This window comes from Convolutriloba macropyga, chromosome 5 (assembly GCF_964194025.1).
Source record: "Convolutriloba macropyga chromosome 5, txConMacr16.3, whole genome shotgun sequence".
NCBI classification, from domain to species: domain Eukaryota; kingdom Metazoa; phylum Xenacoelomorpha; order Acoela; family Convolutidae; genus Convolutriloba; species Convolutriloba macropyga.
In genome coordinates, this window is record NC_134472.1 from 6,126,448 (window position 1) to 6,148,419 (window position 21,972).

General features: G+C 36.7%; 2 protein-coding genes across 2 annotated transcripts in view; both read left to right on the plus strand.

The window, feature by feature from the left end:
* LOC142339695 (uncharacterized) overlaps positions 1-21,972 on the plus strand; it is a 424,533-nt gene that overhangs the window by 83,335 nt on the left and 319,226 nt on the right. The gene's annotated exons all lie outside the window — the stretch shown is intronic.
* On the plus strand, positions 795-21,131 carry LOC142339080 (heterogeneous nuclear ribonucleoprotein Q-like). The gene is made up of 7 exons (XM_075388780.1): positions 795-991; positions 1,488-2,234; positions 5,932-6,161; positions 9,035-9,250; positions 10,404-10,656; positions 10,919-11,131; positions 20,556-21,131. Exons 2-7 carry the CDS (start codon positions 1,496-1,498, stop codon positions 20,696-20,698), a joined length of 1,794 nt encoding a protein of 597 aa, XP_075244895.1. The 5' UTR covers positions 795-991; positions 1,488-1,495; the 3' UTR covers positions 20,699-21,131.

Consider the following 21,972-nt stretch of genomic DNA (forward strand, 5'->3'; position numbering starts at 1 on the left):
TAGAGAACTGCGATGTAAAAAGGTTCTAGGCCAATTAACTTGGTAACGCGAAGTGAAGATTGAACTGATAAGGGTAATTCAGCCACACTAATTTCCTCGGATTTGATTGTTTTCTTCACAGCTACCAGCACACCGCCGTGACGAGACGCATCTGATTCAGTTGATCTATCGCCTCGTATAATATCATAATCGGGAAGGAACAGTTCAGCACTTTTTATCTCAGCAGTGAGCCATGTCTCAGTTAAAAGTTAATTATTATGTGAAAACATTGCACGTGTGTCTTGGGTTGTAATTAATATGCACTCACTAAGCGGGGGGAGGGGGCAACGGCAAAGATGATCCGTTTTTTTGTATCGATAAAATAAGTGGGGACTATAGAGATCTTAGATCTATTCTCACAAGATATCGGATCTATTCTGACCACGACCCCCCCCCCCCCCCCGCGCGCTTAGCGGGCAAATAATTTATGCGATCCCAGACGGACGTGTTACTTCTTACTCACTAACGTGCTGTATAACGTCAATAATTTGTAAGTGGGGTCAGAAAAACGCTTGGGCCACAGAACAGATCGATATCCGGATCTTTTCCGTCTGTGCCCCCCCCCCCCCCCAGTTACAGAGCACGTGTCATTACATGGTAAATCATTATGTAAAAATAAGGCACGTGCGTCTGGGGTGTGCAGATAATATGCACCCCATTAAGCTGGGGCGGGCACAAACGGAAAAGATCCAGATATCGTATATAAAAGGTATTTATATATAGTCCAGAGCCATTTTAACTCAAATTTATTTCAGGGTGCGCTGTTGAATGCATCAAAGAAATAGTCACAATGAGACCACTCTGGGTTTCTGCCGAGGATACATAGGAACGAATATTCTCTCCAGGTTTTCTCCAGGTTTTCTACTGATTGTGCGGGAAAATCTGGAATATGACAATGACTTATGGAAAAAGGAAACAAAATTTTAATGACGCTCAAAGTAATCGACAGCAGGTAAAAGCTTTTCTTTAGCTAGGCAAATTGAAGCATTGGCTTCAAATAAAAATTACTGCAAGTTTGAATCATTTTTGTTGAATTTTAGTGTGACGAAATCTTGGAGACTTTTGATAGAACTGCACTGACCCCGAAAGAGTTGACTTTTCTGACTTTCTGCGCTATGAAATTTCAAGAAAGTTGTGGCTTTTCTGAGTGCAGTTCGACTTGACAGCGCTTCAAATTTGGCTTTTGGAGATTTTTCCGAGCATTTTGACTTGGAACTTTTAACGCTACCAATATATGAGTTTTAAAGACTGAGTAAAGTAAACTGTTTTGTTTTTGTTGATGGTTTCTATCTGTGAAAAATTACTGTAAAGTTTGATTGTTTCTGTTTATAGATGATTTTTAGGAAGAACAGTTTGTATATCAATTTTTAGCAGCTGCCAGATTATTTGCTTTTTGAAAAGCCAGGATTTTTTTGACTCCAGTTTTGATATTTCAGTGAAATTTTTAGTTTGCAATATGAGTGGAACTGGAGCTTATGAGAACCTAGTCCAGATGGGCCTGGATCCCTCTGTTTCTGAAAAACTGGATCACTTAATAATGGACGGGTATTTTCCACCTGAAGGATATGCTAACGAAGTTGCCGACTATTTCCGCGGAGTAGACCTCTCTACTTTAGAAGAAATCATCACCAACTACAAGCAGAGCGACTTTTCAAATATTACAGATTATGGATCCTTGCTTCTTCAAGTAGCTAAATCTGTCTGGAGTAAACCAGCAGAAGCTCAGCCTATGATGCAACAGCCTCCGGAATACATGAAACAAGATCAGCCTATGGATAATCAAAGCTACCCTGGAACAGCAGCTCCAGAAAATAACTTTTCCGCCCCCGTAGCCAAAACTGAATCAAGTGCGCGGTATTCTGGTCACGTAAACGAGCGCCTCCAGAGAATATTAGATAGAACTGGTTATAAATACGAAGCCACAGGCGGACAGAGGTCATATGGACCTGGTCCGGGCTACGAAGACTTCAGACCTCCCAAAAACTGCCAATGTTATTTTGGAAAAATTCCGTATGAATTTGAAGTTGAAGATTTAGTGGAGTTATTTGAAAAAGCCGGAACTATTTACCACATGAGGCTGATGATGAATCCAGAAACTGGCAAAAACCAGACATTTGGATTCGTCACCTTCACCAATCCACAGTCGGCTCAAACATGTGTTCAGATGTATGATAACTTTGACTGCCTCATTCCTCGTAAGCACATTGCGTTCTCTGCTATTATAGCCCCCCTCAGTTAGTGGTCGTATAACATGTAGCCTCTAGCCTCCATTACTTTAATTGTTCCCTTATGGGGGATAAATTTTTGCCTGAAGATAAAAAAGAAAAAGTTGCTTTCTATTTAAATGAAGGTTCGGATCTATTCTGTCCTAGAGCCCCCTGCTTAGTGGGCATGAAACTTTAACACTCCTAGGTAAATGCGCTTTTTAATAGCCACAGAGCAGTAGCTGGGGCTATTATAGGCCTTCTCTAGCTTTTTTACAAATTCACAGACTTTGCATTGTTTTGGGACGCTGTCGTTCTTTTAAGATCTGTGCACACATTTCCATGATTTTTGAAGTCAAATTGAAGTGATGATCTTGGTCACGCCGAAACAGGAAATGGAGGGGGAAAACAAGTGATTGTGCGGCGTTAAATTGTTTCACTCTAATTTTGAAGTAAAGTGAGGAAAAGGTGTTTGAAGAAAATGTTATTTTCCTGCTAGTGGTTTTGTTCATTTGCGGCAATTTGACTTGTTTTTTGAATGTTTTTTAATAGCCGCGAAGCGATAGCGTCTATTATTGGGAATATCATGGTTTTATTTAATTCTCGTCTCCGTCGATGATTCTTGCGACCATTGACTTTTTCAATTTCAGTGACTTTGAGTGCTTTGCAGTTAGAATTTGTGTGCATGACGTCATTTTTTCTGCTTTTAAGTCAATTGCGTGACTTAACCTAACTCAAAAAATGACTTCTGAGCTCACTTAATGAACTTGAAATTTTATGAGCTTTTATTAGTTCAAGATCAATAGTATGCATCTAAGTAGTGCCAAACGGATATGATTTTTAATATTAATTTTGAAAATGCTCTATTAGGGCTTTTTTTTAATAGAAAGTATGTGTCATAAAAATGACAGTCCGAATCTAACCCAAAAATTCTAGTGGTCTAATAAAGGACTGGTGGTCGAACTGTCCATCTTATTTCTTTAGTTGTTTCAGTTCATGGAAGGCCACAAACGTCTATCGCGGCTATTTTCCGGCAATATGCCGGCTATGTTTTATCTTTTCCGTTTGTACCCCCAGCTTAGTGGATTCAGATTATTGGCATCCCCCAGACGCACGTGCCATATTTCTACTTTATGATTTACTCTGTAGTGGCACGTGCTCTGTAAGGGGGGATAACGTACTGGGGAAAGGGGGTGTTATAAACGATAAGATCCGTTTTTTAGTTTTTCAGCAGATTTTTCTAAAGGATTTTCTCAATCCATTCTTAGTAGGTTCTAATTCCAATTTTGATTTGGTTGATGGCAATTCTGAAGTTAAAAAGAGGAGCGAAAAACGCGTAGTTTAAGACGTGACTTTTTCAAGCTGCTTTTTAAGTGAAGTAAGAATTCGTGTTTAAGCAGACTTATGAGAGCGTATTTTTTTTCACGTGCAGTTTGGTTTCTAGGTTTGCTGTTTTTGCTTCTTTGGGGTCCCATTATAGCCCCCATGAAATTATAGCTCCCCCATTATGGTATATTTACCATGTTTGGGGGGGTATAGGTTATCTGACCACTAAGCTGGGGGGGGGGGGCTATAATGGGAAAGACCCCTTCTTTGTTTAAGAATATTTTTGAAAGGCGATATGTGTGCTTTAACAATGCGTAGTTGCAGTTGCTTAAACTAATCAAAAGTCAAGTATTGGTTTTTCAAGACTCTATTTGACCTCGTAAAATGTATTTATTGGATTCTGATGTTTTTGTAGTTCTTTTTGTTGTTCTGTTATTTAGTCTCCTTAATGATAGGTCTCATTGGATCTCATTCTTGAATTGAAATTTATGGGTTTTAACGATTTTTTTAAAGCCTTTATTATTCTTTTTATTGTTCTTTTACTTAGTCCTATTATGGACAGCTCTAAGTAGCTCGCTTATGAGTCAGATTTTGATCAAAATAAAGGGCTTCATTCATATACGGTCTTCACAACTTTGACCCGACTTGCATTAAAGAAATTTTCAGACTTTGTGTTGGATTTCTCCACTTTTTGGTTGTTTTTGTTGTTGTTGTTGTGCCATTTAGTCTCAAAAATGATAGATCTAATTGTCCCTTACCTTTCTCATGTTTGAGTGAATTATTTTTTTTAATACAAACAAGGTTTTAATGACTTTGACTTGACTTGTTTTCAAAACTTGTTAGTTTTTTTTATTTTGCAAGTAATGTTAGTTGTTTTTATTCTGTCACTTAGTCTTATTAATGACAGTTCTCTATATTCTCTATTGACTCCTATCTGAGACTATTTAATAATTTCCTGCCATAGCTGACAGTTTCACGACATTGACAAGACTTGTTTTTTAAAAAAAAGTTTAGTGCTTTTTTGGATTTTTCTTCACGTTTTTCTAATTTTTTGTTATTCTCTTGTTCAGTCATAATTGAGAGGTCTCATTTGCTCTCTAATGAAGCACAGTTGAATTTATGTAAGGTTTTACTTTTTTTCTGATTATTTTTGGACTTTGACGCAATTTGTTTTTGTGATTTTTATACTTTGGTTGTTTCCTTTATTCGTTCTACTTTTGTTACCTAGTCCCGTTATAGTTTTTTTAGTGTTGATATATGCTTTTTATCTATTGATAGTGCTATACAGACTGAAGATTTCAAGCGTTAGTTGCGTGTTTCATTGACTTCGAGGACACATATTTTCGATGACATCATAACATAGGTTTTTGCCAAATGTTTATCTCCCTTTTACCTTGTCTCTCGGTAGTTTTCTAAAAAGTGGACGTTCGCTTTCTAAATTCCCATTGTGTAGAAGAATTTCGAAGTTGACGCTGTTAGACACAATAGATTCGATAACCCTATTTTGTAAATTAGATTAAATTATTAAGGAATTTATATAAATCTGTTCTTAGGTTTTGTAGTGTTCTGTTATTTTTTCGTGGAGATCTTGCTCTATGATTTGTTTATCATCGGAGCTGTTCTTGTGATGGGTTTCATTGTGTTGTTTTTGGTTTGTTCAATGCTTTCTATTGCAATTCAGGACTGGTCCTGCTATGTTTTTGTCGAGATTTTTATTGCGACCATATGGCATCCCGATCACTTCAATTCTGCCTTTTGTTCATACAATTTCGACTGGATTGCGTGCTTGACGTCATTTTTTGCTTTTAGTGGAGCGACTATTTAGTCACTCACTTCACTCAGAAATGATTTTCCCCACTTTCAAAATGGCGTCAATTCAAGGAGATCCAGTGTCTGCTGGGCTTATGTCACTAACTGCAGGTTATGGGAACAGCTAATAGAAGTAGCAATAAGAAGAGAAATTCCGTTTTCGGTCTGTTTTTTTAAAAATCTTGTTAAAACTGCAGATCTATCGCGGCAATTTTCTGGCAATCTTCCTGCTATGTTTTGTACGTAGTTTTATGTTATATAACAAAATAACATAATTTGTAACGGGCCAAACTGCACCGGGGGGTCCGAATCAATATATAGTGAGGATCGAATTGGTCTCATGCAATTGCGAGCTTCTTTTGAAGTGGAGCGATTCTGATGTACAGAATGGTTGTGTGCGTTTCAACCAAAAATGGTGATCACTCATTATGGTATAATTGGTGTTTTTGAATGGCATTTAACTTGTAGAGTCATTAAGCGCTATGGGAGACTATAACAGCTCGTACGCATCGGCTGATTAAAAATTGAGTGTCAAATTTATGTGTGTTTACAGATACGAACCGGAAACGAAAGATGGTTGTCAAAATATCTGAACCTAACCGTCGCCTGTTTGTGGGACCAGTGCCGAAAAGCAAGACCAAGGAAGACATAATGTCTGCCTTCGCCTCCATTGTCGATGGGATAGAAGAGGTGCTCATCAATGAGCCCGCTGAGCCGGGAAACACAGCCAAGAACAAAGGCTTCTGTTTCCTGGACTTCGTGGATCACAAGTCGGCCACCCAAGTAAGACTGTGATCTTTGCAGTGATCTATTCTTCCCGCCCCTCACTATAGTGGGCATATCTTTTTATTAAGCCTCACACCGCATGCACATGTGCTATTATTACCTGCAGTAACTTTCCACAAGATAGAATGTTTTTTTTCCATCATAAATTTTCCTATATAGCTCATCGACAGTGTCCCGCTTTTTCAATTCGATTTTAACCTTTTACATAATTAACATACTAAAATAATCATTTGGCCATGACTCGCGGGACATAGCCATCAGCGGCCCTAGGGACTTGATATGAAAGTATCCCAACCGAACATGGGAGTAAGTTACTCGATTAATTATGACAAAAGATGCCTGCAATGTCGACTGCTTATTGGCTTCTTCGTGTGCGTCTAAGAAGTTATATTGCCAAACAGATAGCGATTTTGAAATTTTGTTTACTTTTTAATAGCCGTCGTCAGCCTCAGCTGCTAGGAGCTATTTAGGAGCTCTTTTAAAATCCAAATTATTTGGATTGTATTGGTGTACCGTCTTTTTTTTAAAGATCTTTTCAAATTTTTTTCGGAATATTCATGTCAATGAGGAGTCAAATTAGAGTGGTGATTTTAGTCATGCTGAAGTGGCAAAGGGAGCGATAAATCGAGGTCTAAGGCGTGATTTTTTTCTGAACTTGTTTTAGAGTGGAGTGAGGAATTTGTGTTTGAACAAACTTTTCAGAATGAATTTTTTTTCACGTGCGTCAATTTGACTTCTGTTTTCGGTATTTCTTCTCTTGAGTGCTTTTAAAATGATGCATATGTGTTCTAACTTTATTTATTTGCAATTGTTTAAATTAAGCATTGAGAAGCTATAATTTTTAAATACTTTTGACACTATTTGTTAAAATTTTGGTGAGTATTTGAATTTTGATCCCTTTTTTAAAAAATTACTGACGTCCTATCACCTAATGTCATTAATGACAGGTCTTTTCGTTCGCTTTTATGACATAAGTGATTCTAATTAACGTTGTGAGTTAATAGAGCGCGGTTTTCACGACTTTGACACTATTTGCGCTCGAGAATTTTTATTGAATTTTTTCGTGATTGAGTTTTTCGTGTATTTATTGAACTTTTGGTTGTCATATTTAATCGCATTAGGGACATGTCTCATAGGTTTCTAATAGTGATTTACTTTTTCGATTCTATTTTTTCATTTTCACGGTATTGATTGCTCTTACCTGGACACTAAATGTTTTCAAGAAATATTGTCAATTTTATTTAAATTTTGCGAGGTTTTATTGTCATTTTGTTGCTTCATCTGAGTTCATTAATGGCAGGTCTCATCAGTTGCCTAAAAATGTGTTAATGAACGAAATTAGATGTCATAGCTATTGCTTTCTATGAATTACGCTGTTCGTTTTCAAAAATCTTGCTGAATATTGGTGAGTTTCGCTTTTGTTTGTACTTGTTGAGGTCTAATCGCTTATTCTCATTAGTCACAGGTCTCTCTGGTTGCTAACATCTCTCGCTAAATGTCTATTCAATGCGTAACTAACGGTTTTGGTAACTTTCATACTGTTAATGATAAAAAGTAGAATCCACTTTGGTTTTTTGCAAAATCTGGTTGTTTTTTTGTTGTCTCATTGTAATCTCATTTATGACAGGTTTCATTGGTTGCTAATGAGGAAAAAGTGCATCTATTAAATGAATAAGTTCATAGGAATAGATTTGATTTTGAAACTTTTAAAAATTTCAAGTTGATTTTTTAGTCTTACATTTTTTGTCTCTCTTGTGGTCACTTGACTCTTCGTATTTAGTGCGGCGTGATTTTGGTACATTTCGTATTTAGTGCATTTCGTATTTAGTACATTTCGTATTTAGTGCGGCGTGATTTTGGTCAAATTTCTGGGATTTTTGTCCAGTTTCCTTAGTTCTGCCTCGATTTCGATTTGTCTGCCATGGATTACCACTATGTTGTTGTATTATGTACTCAATCTAAGGATGCGTAGGGTCAGTATTGACAAACTCCTGAATTTATTTTTGTTGTGCAAAACACTATTTCGAAAAACAAATTTTTTTAAATTGTATCCAGTTTTTCTGCTTAATTTCGCGCATACATTGTCATATTTTTGCCTTATTTAGTTTAATATTAGTATAATATTGAGTCTCAATTGTCGGATCATTCGTTAATTCAAGCCTCTGTATTGTAATTCAGGACTTGTCCTGCTATGTATTGAATTCGCTTTCACTTTTTTTTTCGTTTCATGTAAGTCACGATTCTCTTACGTTTTGCTCGTGACTTACCTCACTCGCTGTTTCAACTGAATGGATTTTAAATTCGTTTCAGCATTGAATATCACAATGTAGCGAATACGGTCGATGTCAAAATAGCAAAATAAAAAGAAACGGGATAAACCGATAAATCCCGGTCATAGTGGATTAGGTTATCAAATTTCATTGCTATTGCTAACTGCCATAAGTATTAAGCTTGATAGCTTTCGGTTTAAAAGCTGAATTGAGTATAGGTTTAGAATCTAACTGAAACTGTACGCCAAATTAGAACACTTTTTGACAAATTCTGTAAATTTCTCTCTCTTCTGTTTCAATCTCGATGTGCGTCAACGGCGGCTGTTCTCCGGCAATTTGCGGGCTGGACTGTTTTGCATTAATATTTTTTGCACATGGGATTCATTGCGATTATAAACCAGAATGTACAATTGCGAATCATGTGCTATGAAGATGGGGTCTCATAAACGAATTAGGAAAGAATTATATTAAATTAAATTATGAAATAATATAATTGAAATGGCTGTCTTAAAATATTACATGATTTAATAAAAAGATATAGTCACTCAAGATAACGTGGCCTTTGTTTCAGTATAAGAAGCACGTTTTTTTATTATATAGGCCAAAAAACGGCTGGACTCAGGGAGCATCCCAATCCAAGCGTGGCGTGGCTTCACTGGGTACGGTGCACAGTGGGCAGATCCGCTGGAGGAGCCGGATGAGGAGACCATGTCCAAAGTGAAGAATCTCTACATCACCAAACTGACGGAGAGTGTCACTGAGGGTGACCTGACAGAACGATTCAGCCAATACGGCAGCATCGACCGAGTCAAGAAGGTATTGTTGTTGTTATTGTTGCTGAGAATTGGCAGCATCTGCTGCAGTGCAATTTTGTGAAAAAAGGTATTGTTTCTATTATTACCATGTACACTCTCTCTTGGCTGTTTGGAATACTGGAGCTGTTTCACATCGCATGGTAGAATTCGAGCAGCTCTAAGTGATAATTTTATGCCCTCAACTGAAATGGACATGTCTGCCTGTTAATTTAAATTTACTACTCTACGAAATTTAAATACAACAAAATGATTGAATTTACTTGGAAAGGATAGAAAACGGGACAGTGCTCTACACCAAGTCCTACCCTGTATGCAGTAATATTGAGGCCAGATATATATTTAAAACAATTTTTTCCGTTTTTTATACCTAAATCGTTAGTAGATAATTTTGACAGACTTACCAGTGCTACACTAGCTAATATCTATTAAATTGTCCTTATTTGTGCTGCTCATGATTTTTATATCGATAAATTTTTTTAGCCGACGACAAGGAAGAATTACCAAAAATCAGTCGTCAATCCTAAATTTTTATCCGATCTGAAGATTGATTAATAAAGTTAGCTCATTAGAATTTAGTAATGAAAACAAAACTAAAAGGTTTAACTGGCAAGACTTCGATGTGCTGGAATTGCACCCCAAAACGCATGAGATGCTTTGCCATGATGATTGATCTGCTCTTTGAAAATGGTTGCCTTAATTAAAATAAACTTACGTCTGGCTTCCTGATAATTATTATCAACACTTAAATTGTAATAATTAAGTACGCTGTCGCTGTTAGTTATAGATTGTCTCAGATAATGTGAAATTCAGGATATTTGTTCAAAAACTTGCAATTTTCTCGATAAGCCTTTATCTCGACCTTTATCTAGATAAGCTTCCTAGTTGTCGAACAAGTCTAGCTAACTTTGGGGAAAATTGTGCAGGCGAATAAAGGTGTTTTAAATTTGCCAATGCTGTTCTGCTTTACTTTTTTGTTTTTGAGTAATTTTATTCGACAATTTTTTTAAAAAAATAAATCGAATTATCGTTTTATTCAGTGCATTTATTAACAATAGGTGGTTATCAATATTATGCATTGAAGGTTGCTGCCAAAGGGTAATTTTTCCCAGAAAGTGATTCTCACTAACCATTGGTTGCATCATTATTAACTTCAGGTGAACAACTACGCGTTTGTACACTTCAACGAAAGGGACGATTGCATGCGAGCACTGGCAGCAGAAGATGGCAAAAATCTCAAAGACTCAATTATGAAGATTGCATTGGCCAAGCCTGCCCCTCCGGAAGGCAGTCGAAATCAGCGTGGGCGAGGGCGAGGCATGAGGGGTGGTGGAATGGGGGATGCAGGTGGATTCGGCCGGGGAAGAGGAGGAGGAATGAGGAATGCTCCTGGAGGATTTGGTGGAAGAGGTAAGCAAAATTCTTGGAGAGCTGGATTGTCCGTCGAATAATGTTGATTGTTTCAATCCCAAAAGACTAATTGATGACCATAATGAATGTGATAAAAATATCACTGTAAGAAAAATCTCCAGTCGATATGAAATGTTTCTCATTTTGGAAAGAAATATGATTTTTTTATTGTGTTGTATATTGCATGTAACAGGTGGGTTAGGATGAGAACTCAAAACTATTTCAATTCTCGTATTTAAGTGTTATTTCGTGTTTTGTGTAGGCGGATACGGGAATGACTATGGGTACGCAGAAGACTATGGTTATGAGCATTACGGAGGAGGGGCGAGTGGATATGGCGGTGGACACCCTTCTGCAATGTCAGGGGGATATGGATATGGATATGACCAGAGTCGGGGCTATGCTGGAGGATATGGCAGTGCTGGTTCATACGCTTACGGAGGATATGACGGAGGCTACGGCGGCAACCCATACGGTTAGTTGTGTACATACAAAACGCACGGCTTATGGGGGCATAAAAATTACGCCCACATGCTTTTCACATAGTAAGTGTATAACTACACGTCATTTAATTGTGGTCATAAACAGCATTGGGGAGGAGGCGGGACAAAATATATATAATTCCTATTATAATTAATTAACAGCCGCGAAGCGATAGCGGCTATTATTGGGGACATCGTGGTTTTTTTACAATCCAAGAATTGTTTTGGGGCGCTGTCTTTTCACAATTCAAAGAATTTGAATTGTATTGGTGTGCTGTCTTTTTAATTGCTCTCAAACGAAATTTGTAGCAATTATATTAGTCCTGTCGGTCTTTTTTATGCGATTTTTCGCTTGACCGATTTTTCGTCTGACGCTTTTGACTTTTCCTCCTGAAAAAAGGGGTAAACAGGTAGCGCCCAGCGGGCATTAAGCGCTCTTAGAGCCTTTAAGCTCTGTTTCAGCTCAAACTGTTTTGGAGACTTATGCTGGTGTGAAGGGCGGTTCTTAGAGGTTGAAGACACCCCCACTATTGCCCCCACCCCCCACCTCGCTGTTGCCCCCGACCCCACTGCTGCCCACCATAGCTCCCCATTATCCCCCAGTGCACCCCCCCCCCCCAACTACTAATTTTCACAATTTTTTTCAAAATTTTTTGAAAATTTTTGTCAGTTTTGGAGTTTTTCACCCCTAGGTGTCAAGGAACCTCCTCTAGGGTTTTATAATAGGTTAGGGCATAGTTTTTAGTGGTAGTGGAATGGTTTTAACCTTTATCATCACGAATTTTAGCATTTGTTTGACAAAACGTGCAATTTTTTTTCAATTTTTTTGACATATTTTTTTCACGTCTTTCCAGACTCAGGGGCAAGAAAACGTCCTTAGGGTTTTGATAATAAGTTACTGAAAAAAAATTATGGAATAGCTTTCATTTTTTAATTTGACAAAGTTTAACAATTTTTTTGATAAAACTTAACAATTTTTTCAAGAATTTTTGAACAATTTTGAAATATTTTAGGTTTCTCCAGCCTCAGGAGCCAAGAAACCTCTTCTAGGGTTTTATAAAAAGTTACTGCATAGTTTGTAGAGTTAATGGAATGAGTGTCAATATTTTAATGACTCCAGCTTTAGCAATTTGTTTGAGAAAATAAATTTTAATTTTTTGAAAATTTTTATCATGTTCCAAGTTTATGGATCTTTATGAGCCAGTGAAACTATTTAAAGCTTAAAATAGGGTCTTGGATAGTCTCCTGAGACAATGAAATGGTTCTGAAGATTTTAATTTCTTGAATTATAGCAAGATTTTGTTAAAACTTGCGATTGTTTTCAAAATTATTTAATATTTTTTTCTTACGATCCTTATTGGGCGAAGAAGCTTTTATTGTCTTCCAGATGGGTTACTTGACATAACTCCAGAGACAAAAAATAGTTTTTAACCTTTTCCTTGCGAAATCTGGAAGCTTTTCTTTTAAATTTTCGAATATTTTGAAAAATTTTTAAAATATCAGTTTTTTTTTATTTATTAACAAGGCAAGAAAACTAAAAGTTGCATAGTCGAATCCAGCTAAGGCTACTGACGAAGCCAACCGCTCGCTGGTTCTTTGAGAGCTATTCGCCCGACGTTAGTCGGTTATGTTTTTAAGATTTTGGTCGCTCTGAAATAGTAAAAGGAGTGAAATATCGATTAGGTTTGAGGTCTGACTTTTTCTAAAATATCTTTAAAATGGAGTGAGAAATTGGTGTTTGAACAATTTGGCGGTTTTTTCCAGGTGCGTCAATTTGACTTTTGTTTTCAAGAGTCCCCCCCCCCCCTTTAGTGCTTTTAAGATGGCATATATGTGTTCTAATTGTGCCTAATTGCCTTTGCTTGAGTTCATTGAGTGGCAGCTAAAGTTTTTTAGTGACTTTGCCACTATTCGTCGTTATAAAATATTAGTGAATTTTAGTTTTGCTCCATTTTTTTAATTGCTCTCAAAGTTTGTAGTAGTTATATTAGTCGTGTCGGTCGTTTTTTATGCGATTTTTCGCTTAACTTTTTTTTGTCTGACGCATTTGACTTTTCGTCTTCAAAAATGGGATAAACAGGTAGCACCCAGTTAGGCAGGTCGGAATTAAGCGATCTTAGAGCCTTTCAGCTCACTAGTCTTCATGTATGCGATTACTTGGTGCGAAGGGCGGTTCTTGGAGATTGCCCCCCATTGTGTTGCCACCTTATCAGCCTCCCTCGCTGTGCTCACTTACGCCCCCACTGTTGCCCCCCACTATTGCCCCCACCCCCCACCACGCTGTTGCCCTCGACCCCACTGCTGCCCACCATAGCTCCCCATCATCACCCAGTGCACCCCCCCCCCCCCCCCAACTACTAATTTTCACAATTTTTTTCAAAATTTTTTGAAAATTTTTGTCAGTTTTGGAGTTTTTCACCCCTAGGTGTCAAGGAACCTCCTCTAGGGTTTTATAATAGGTTAGGGCATAGTTTTTAGTGGTAGTGGAATGGTTTTAACCTTTATCATCACGAATTTTAGCATTTGTTTGACAAAACGTGCAATTTTTTTCAATTTTTTTGACATATTTTTTTCACGTCTTTCCAGACTCAGGGGCCAGCAAACGTCCTTAGGGTTTTGATAATAAGTTACTGAAAAAAAATTATGGAATAGCTTTCATTTTTTAATTTGACAAAGTTTAACAATTTTTTTGATAAAACTTAACAATTTTTTCAAGATTTTTTGAACAATTTTGAAATATTTTAGTTTTCTCCAGCCTCAGGAGCCAAGAAACCTCTTCTAGGGTTTTATAAAAAGTTACTGCATAGTTTGTAGAGTTAATGGAATGAGTGTCAATATTTTAATGACTCCAGCTTTAGCAATTTGTTTGAGAAAATAAATTTTAATTTTTTGAAAATTTTTATCATGTTCCAAGTTTATGGATCTTTATGAGCCAGTGAAACTATTTAAAGCTTAAAATAGGGTCTTGGATAGTCTCCTGAGACAATGAAATGGTTCTGAAGATTTTAATTTCTTGAATTATAGCAAGATTTTGTTAAAACTTGCGATTGTTTTCAAAATTATTTAATATTTTTTTTCTTACGATCCTTATTGGGCGAAGAAGCTTTTATTGTCTTCCAGATGGGTTACTTGACATAACTCCAGAGACAAAAAATAGTTTTTAACCTTTTCTTTGCGAAATCTGGAAGCTTTTCTTTTAAATTTTCGAATATTTTGAAAATTTTTAAAATATCAGTTTATTTATTAACAAGGCAAGAAAACTAAAAGTTGCATAGTCGAATCCAGCTACGGCTACTGACGAAGCCAACCGCTCGCTGGTTGTTTGAGAGCTATTCGCTCGACGTTAGTCGGTTATGTTTTTAAGATTTTGGTCGCTCTGAAATAGTAAAAGGAGCGAAATATCGATTAGGTTTGAGGTCTGACTTTTTCTAAAATATCTTTAAAATGGAGTGAGAAATTGGTGTTTGAACAATTTGGCGGTTTTTTCCAGGTGCGTCAATTTGACTTCTGTTTTCAAGAGTCCCCCCTTTTAGTGCTTTTAAGATGGCAAATATGTGTTCTAATTGTGCCTAATTGCCTTTGCTTGAGTTCATTGAGTGGCAGCTAAAGTTTTTTAGTGACTTTGCCACTATTCGTCGTTATAAAATATTAGTGAATTTTAGTTTTGCTCCATTTTTTTAATTGCTCTCAAAGTTTGTAGTAGTTATATTAGTCGTGTCGGTCGTTTTTTATGCGATTTTTCGCTTAACTTTTTTTTGTCTGACGCATTTGACTTTTCGTCTTCAAAAATGGGATAAACAGGTAGCACCCAGTTAGGCAGGTCGGAATTAAGCGATCTTAGAGCCTTTCAGCTCACTAGTCTTCATGTATGCGATTACTTGGTGCGAAGGGCGGTTCTTGGAGATTGCCCCCCATTGTGTTGCCACCTTATCAGCCTCCCTCGCTGTGCTCACTTACGCCCCCACTGTTGCCCCCCACTATTGCCCCCACCCCCCACCACGCTGTTGCCCTCGACCCCACTGCTGCCCACCATAGCTCCCCATCATCACCCAGTGCACCCCCCCCCCCCAACTACTAATTTTCACAATTTTTTTCAAAATTTTTTGAAAATTTTTGTCAGTTTTGGAGTTTTTCACCCCTAGGTGTCAAGGAACCTCCTCTAGGGTTTTATAATAGGTTAGGGCATAGTTTTTAGTGGTAGTGGAATGGTTTTAACCTTTATCATCACGAATTTTAGCATTTGTTTGACAAAACGTGCAATTTTTTTCAATTTTTTTGACATATTTTTTTCACTTCTTTCCAGACTCAGGGGCCAGCAAACGTCCTTAGGGTTTTGATAATAAGTTACTGAAAAAAAATTATGGAATAGCTTTCATTTTTTAATTTGACAAAGTTTAACAATTTTTTTGATAAAACTTAACAATTTTTTCAAGATTTTTTGAACAATTTTGAAATATTTTAGGTTTCTCCAGCCTCAGGAGCCAAGAAACCTCTTCTAGGGTTTTATAAAAAGTTACTGCATAGTTTGTAGAGTTAATGGAATGAGTGTCAATATTTTAATGACTCCAGCTTTAGCAATTTGTTTGAGAAAATAAATTTTAATTTTTTGAAAATTTTTATCATGTTCCAAGTTTATGGATCTTTATGAGCCAGTGAAACTATTTAAAGCTTAAAATAGGGTCTTGGATAGTCTCCTGAGACAATGAAATGGTTCTGAAGATTTTAATTTCTTGAATTATAGCAAGATTTTGTTAAAACTTGCGATTGTTTTCAAAATTATTTAATATTTTTTTTCTTACGATCCTTATTGGGCGAAGAAGCTTTTATTGTCTTCCAGATGGGTTACTTGACATAACTCCAGAGACAAAAAATAGTTTTTAACCTTTTCTTTGCGAAATCTGGAAGCTTTTCTTTTAAATTTTCGAATATTTTGAAAATTTTTAAAATATCAGTTTATTTATTAACAAGGCAAGAAAACTAAAAGTTGCATAGTCGAATCCAGCTACGGCTACTGACGAAGCCAACCGCTCGCTGGTTGTTTGAGAGCTATTCGCTCGACGTTAGTCGGTTATGTTTTTAAGATTTTGGTCGCTCTGAAATAGTAAAAGGAGCGAAATATCGATTAGGTTTGAGGTCTGACTTTTTCTAAAATATCTTTAAAATGGAGTGAGAAATTGGTGTTTGAACAATTTGGCGGTTTTTTCCAGGTGCGTCAATTTGACTTCTGTTTTCAAGAGTCCCCCCTTTTAGTGCTTTTAAGATGGCAAATATGTGTTCTAATTGTGCCTAATTGCCTTTGCTTGAGTTCATTGAGTGGCAGCTAAACTTTTTTAATGACTTCGCCACTATTCGTTGTTATAAAATATTTGTGAATTTTAGTTTTGCCCCATTTTTTTAATTGCTCTCAAAGTTTGTAGTAGTTATATTAGTCGTGTCGGTCGTTTTTTATGCGATTTTTCGCTTGAATTTTTGTCTGACGCATTTGACTTTTCGTCTTCAAAAATGGGATAAACAGGTAGCGCCCAGGTAGGCAGGTCGGCATTAAGTGATCTTAGATCCTTTCAGCTCACTAGTCTTCAGGTATGCGATTACTTGGTGCGAAGGGTGGTTCTTGGAGATTGCCCCCCATTGTGTTGCCACCTTATCAGCCTCCCTCGCTGTGCTCACTTACGCTCCTTCAATAAAGCTAAAGCTAGCCTCACTAAACCGGGCGTAGCTACTGACGAAGCCAACCGCTCGCCTGTCGTTTGAGAGAAATTCGCCCGACGTTAGTCGGTAATGTTTAAAAATATCTGTTGTCTTTTCACTTAGCATAATCATTGACAGGTCTGATTGCGTGCTAATGATACCTAAAAGAACTCAAATAATGGTTCGAGTTAATAGCTAGTGCTTTTCACGAATTTGACCTTACTTTTTCTCAAATTGATTTTTGAGTTTTGCATGTATTTAATGTACCTTTTGATGTCTTACCATTTAATCTCATTAGGGACAGGTCTCTGATGCTGCTAAGAGGGGCTAAGTTTCGATTCAATAGTTTTTGTTCAAAGCTAGTGCTTTCTATGACTTTGACACTAATTGTTTTCAATAATAATGGTCAAATTCTTCTTTTCAACTGTCGTCTTTACTCTTATTCTCATTATTGGCTGGTCTCATTAGTTGCTAACAAGGCTTTAAATAACGAAAGTCATTTCAGTTCATAGGTATTGCGTTTTGTGTAACTTTTGCTATTATTTGTTGTTTATTTGTTGTTTATTGATCTTTGAGTCAATGAATTTTTTGGGCTTGGAATTGGGTAGTAGGATATCAGATATGTTTCTGAAGATGTTAATATTACGCTTTTCAGGAGTTTAAAAGCTTCAGGAGTTTTAGCAATGAGTATATTTTTGTTTAGTTTGTCTGTTTGTTTCACAATTTTTTGATGATTTTGTTTGTTGTTTTGACTGGCATTGTTCGATTGATCGGCTGGTCAGGTACAGTACTTCTAAGTTTCTCATTTAGTTCTTTGAATTTTGTTCGTCGTCAAGATCTTTGTTACCACCATATGACGTCACAATCACTTCAAATCTGCTTATTTTTCATTCGTTTATGCAATTTCAACTGAATTGCGTGTGACGCCAATTTTCACTCTTAATAAAGAGAGCTTTTCTGTTTCTTCGGGTGATCAAGTTTTCACACGTGACTTACCTCACTCTCAAAAATGACTTCCTTACTCTGAAATTGACTGCTTTTTACTTTAATTCAAAGATAAGGTCAAGTGAGTGATTATATCACTATATTTGAAGGTTATTTAAAAGCAGGTAATAGAAACAGCAATAAGGTATACAGATTGTTAATCAAAATTGAGCATCTCAGCCCTAAAGGACCATGATAAATTTCTTTTTGTCCTTCTTTATTTGAAACTGCAGATCTACGAAGCTATTGCGGCTATTTTCTGGCAATCCGCCAGCTATGTTTTGCATGTTTAATTGCTCTCGAACGAATTTTGAGGCAATTATGGTTGACGTGTTAGTCTCTTTTCCAGTAAAATTTTTGCTTGACCATTTTTGCGCTTTTGTTCTAGAACATTCTTTGACTTCTTCAGTGATTTTTTCACGCTTGAACGCTTCATTTTTATTGTTTTTATTTGCTCTCGTTCGGAAAAAGTTTTGGCTGGCTTTGTTCAGTTTATATGCTGGTCAGGTGGAGTACTTTTAAGTTTTCATTCAATCTTTTCTACGGTATTTCAGGACTTGTCCTGGTATGTTTTTTAATTCGTTATCTCTTGCGATGATTCTTGCGACCTGAATTCTTGGAATTGATTTCAATTTCATTTATTTCTAATGTTTTGCGGTTAAAAGTTGCGTGCATGACGTCATGGTTTCTGCTTTCAGGTCAATTGCGTGTCTTACCTCACTAAAAATGACTTCTAAACTCGCTTAATAAACTTTAAATTCTAGGAACATTTACTAGTTAAAGGTCAATAATGTGCATCTAGGTAGTGCTGAAGGTATAAGCCCTAATTCATGAGTATTAATCTTGAGCTTTTGTCAAATTTATTTTTGCAAAAGCTTTTAGGGCTTTTTCCTTATAGAGCTTATGTGTCTCAAAAATGACAGTCCGAATCTAACCCCAGAAATCTAGTGGTCTATTAAAGGACTGTTGGTCAATCTGTCTTTCTTATTTCTTTAGTTTCAATTCCTGGAAGGCCACAAGCGTCTCTTGTGGCTATTTTCGGCAATCTGCCGGCTATGTTTATCAATAGATATACAATAGGAAGCACAGACTGGCTGTATTCGAATCGAGTAAAAAATGTTCCAGTGTCGCGAAAAACCTGAAAGTGATGGCCCGAAGAGAAATAGTAATGATGGCTTATTTTTGAAACGCTTGGTGTAAATGGTTTCAATTAACCCCGCATATCTTAACCCCATATCATTGCGCCCCGCCAATTAGCAGTCGACATTGCAGGCCTGTTTTGTCATAGTTAAGCGGATAACCTAATCCAATGTTCGGTTGTCATAGTTTCAGATCAAGTCCCACGGGCCACGAGACATGGCCATGGCCCTTTTAGTATGGCTTGGTGATTATTTTACTAATTAGTACTCCTATTTATAAAAAAGCTTAAAATCATGGTGAAATGATAACAGGTTGAATAGATAGGGGGGGGGGGGGGGGGAAGCGGGACACCGTTCTACATAAAAGAATTGAAAATGGAGAAGGGTAAAAAATATTATTGCTGATTAGATATTTAATTAACTAGGATCTGTACTTGTTCCAACCCGTCATATGCCTAAATTATCAAACTTAAGAAGAACAGTATTTTTAAAGTAGATGCATATCTGCATAAATTCACATAATTCTTCATCGAACTACACGAGCAGTTTGGCCGGCCACCATGCAATCATATTGAGCTCCATCTGCGCTCCCTATGATCGTTGCATTTTAGTTAAAAATAAATTTAAATGAAAGATTATGTTTTGCCATTTTGTTTTTTTAAGCTTTAGCATCACCATTTTATTTTCAAGAGACATGATTCAAAATACCCCTAAATACATGTTTTGATTTCAAAGATCAAAGGCGAGAGAAATTTTAAAATACCTTTTAAGTAGCGGGAATGACATCTGTCCTTTAATGCTAAGGTATTCTTGGAAACCTTTTTTGTAGACTACTGAAATTGGACCAATTATGCAGGAAATGTTTAAAAAATCCAACTATCAATTGCGTTTAAATGAAATATTTTTTAACGTATCTATATGTACGTAAGCGTATTTGTTGAGTACCGGAAGTAAAAGCTTTCAAACCTAAGCAGTCTGTTGTGCGTCAATGAAGTTGGCTCCTGTAATTATGATTCGAATCATTTCGTATTATCAACAATCAAAAGACTGTGAAATAGTGAGAATTCACCGTTATAAAAGCGTTTAGTAGACGCAAACAGTCAGAGATGCTGGTTTCTATTCCTAGATATCTTACAAAGACGGATTGTTTATCACTATACTTCGTTAGGAAAAGAAGTTTTTCTTAAGAAGAACAGGTTTATTGAAGATAAATGAATATTTCCAAGTGAGTTATCTATGGTCATCAACATACAGTCTAGCAAGAACTGCTAATATTCTTTATTCATCAGGAATTATCATGGTTTCAGAATTGCGAAAAATGATGAAATGTACCTTATAATAGAAGAGAAACAAATTATAACGAGCTCAGCAAAGTTTCCGTTGATCGTTACGCACGAAAAAGTTTGTTGAAATGTTCTTAACAATTTTTCACTGCGTAATCGTTAACTCTGGTTTTTATTTCAGTTAAAAAGTTATTTCAGTTAAAAAGATAAAAAGTTTTTTAAAAGACTCCTGTTAAAAAAACTTGACTCAGCATTGCAATGTTGTAGCAGTCGAAAGGTGTATAAAGTATAGCCTGAAAATTTCCCAACTTGCAAATATTTAGGCGCACCTTCAGGTTATGGTGGACCACCACCTGGCAGAGGTGGAGGCGGCTACGGAGGTGGACGGGGTGGATTCCAGGGCGATAAGAGGACTTTCGGTGGAAGGGGAGGTCCGCCCCCTAAGAGAGGCAGGGGAGGATTCTAAACAGAGAAGCATCCTCAAAATAGAAGACAGGATCAATTCAGAGTCAAATTTATTACATGGCAATATGCGAAAAAATTAACTCACTCGAACTATTGCCGAAGACTATTTATATCTGAAAATCTTAATTGTCTTCGTATTTGCCGTGGCTGTTGTATGCCTCTTCTCAAATTTGGATTTTGGGATAAATTTGAAGGTTTTGCAATATTTGAGGCGACGACAGGGCTTTGACACAACCGTTAGTTAAAATTAGCTCTGTTAGATTTGCAGCAAAGTTCGACACCCTTTTTCTTGCTATTAGAACATGATTGTGTCAAAAACATGTCTGCCTTATCTACCTTATTCCTTAGCTCGATGTCATTTGTTATTACTACTATGAGATGTGCAAGTGAGTTGTTCGATTTCTGTTGATCAATTAAATTGACCTTAGAAAAGGCTTCTTTTCAACGCCTCGCATTTATTAATACGACACCGATTAAATTTACATCAACTCTTGACTAAAATGAAATAAAAGAAAGCTTGTTACTCAATGAGACACTATGCTGTCACAAAAGTTCATGGCAACGTCAGTGAAAAGATGGAAAAAATTTGCTATATAGTCATACATAGAACGTAACTGGGTTCATCATAAAATCTTGAGGGACAGAATAGATAGAAAGTTTGTCAACCAATGAACAGTAACTTCTCGGCTCAGAGTGTCTTGATGAAGCCTGCGAAAATCTGAAAAGAACTTGAAGCGAACAGATTACGCAGACGTAATGAAAAAAAATGTCGATAAACCGGTCATTGCACGCGGAAGTTTAAGATAGCAGATTTTGTGTTCCTTTAGATCCAATGAAGTTATCGTCTGTTGTTTGAGCAATGGAGCATAAAACGATGTCTTCAGGAAACATGCATGCTAATCGCAAAATTGTGGCTTGACAACTGAAGAATGAGAAAGTTTTTAAACCCGTTTATAAAATCTAGTTTTTGACAGTGTATTTTTGGTATTCGACAGACTGGCGAAAATCAGCCTCGAGGCTTCAAACACCAAGAACTGGACCAATGATAAGATTTGGAGTAAGAAAACATTTCCGCCATCAGACCCGCGTGACGAAACTTCTGAGGCAAACCAAAAAAAACTGGCATAATCAACCTTTACTATGCAACAAAGCTTGAGTTCGTATGACAATTTTATAAAATTGGTGTCACACATGAAACAGCACTAAACGCAAAAATACATGAAAACAGAAACGAACAAGGAGGCGCAAAATTTACAACTTTACACCTGAACAAAT

Bases quoted from the DNA above. Each gene is read 5' to 3' on its own strand.
- LOC142339080 (XM_075388780.1), top strand. From the start codon at position 1,496: ATGAGTGGAACTGGAGCTTATGAGAACCTAGTCCAGATGGGCCTGGAT. The intron at 10,657-10,918 runs GTAAGCAAAATT...TGTTTTGTGTAG, and splicing joins TGGAGGATTTGGTGGAAGAG to GCGGATACGGGAATGACTAT. The intron at 11,132-20,555 runs GTTAGTTGTGTA...GCAAATATTTAG, and splicing joins CTACGGCGGCAACCCATACG to GCGCACCTTCAGGTTATGGT.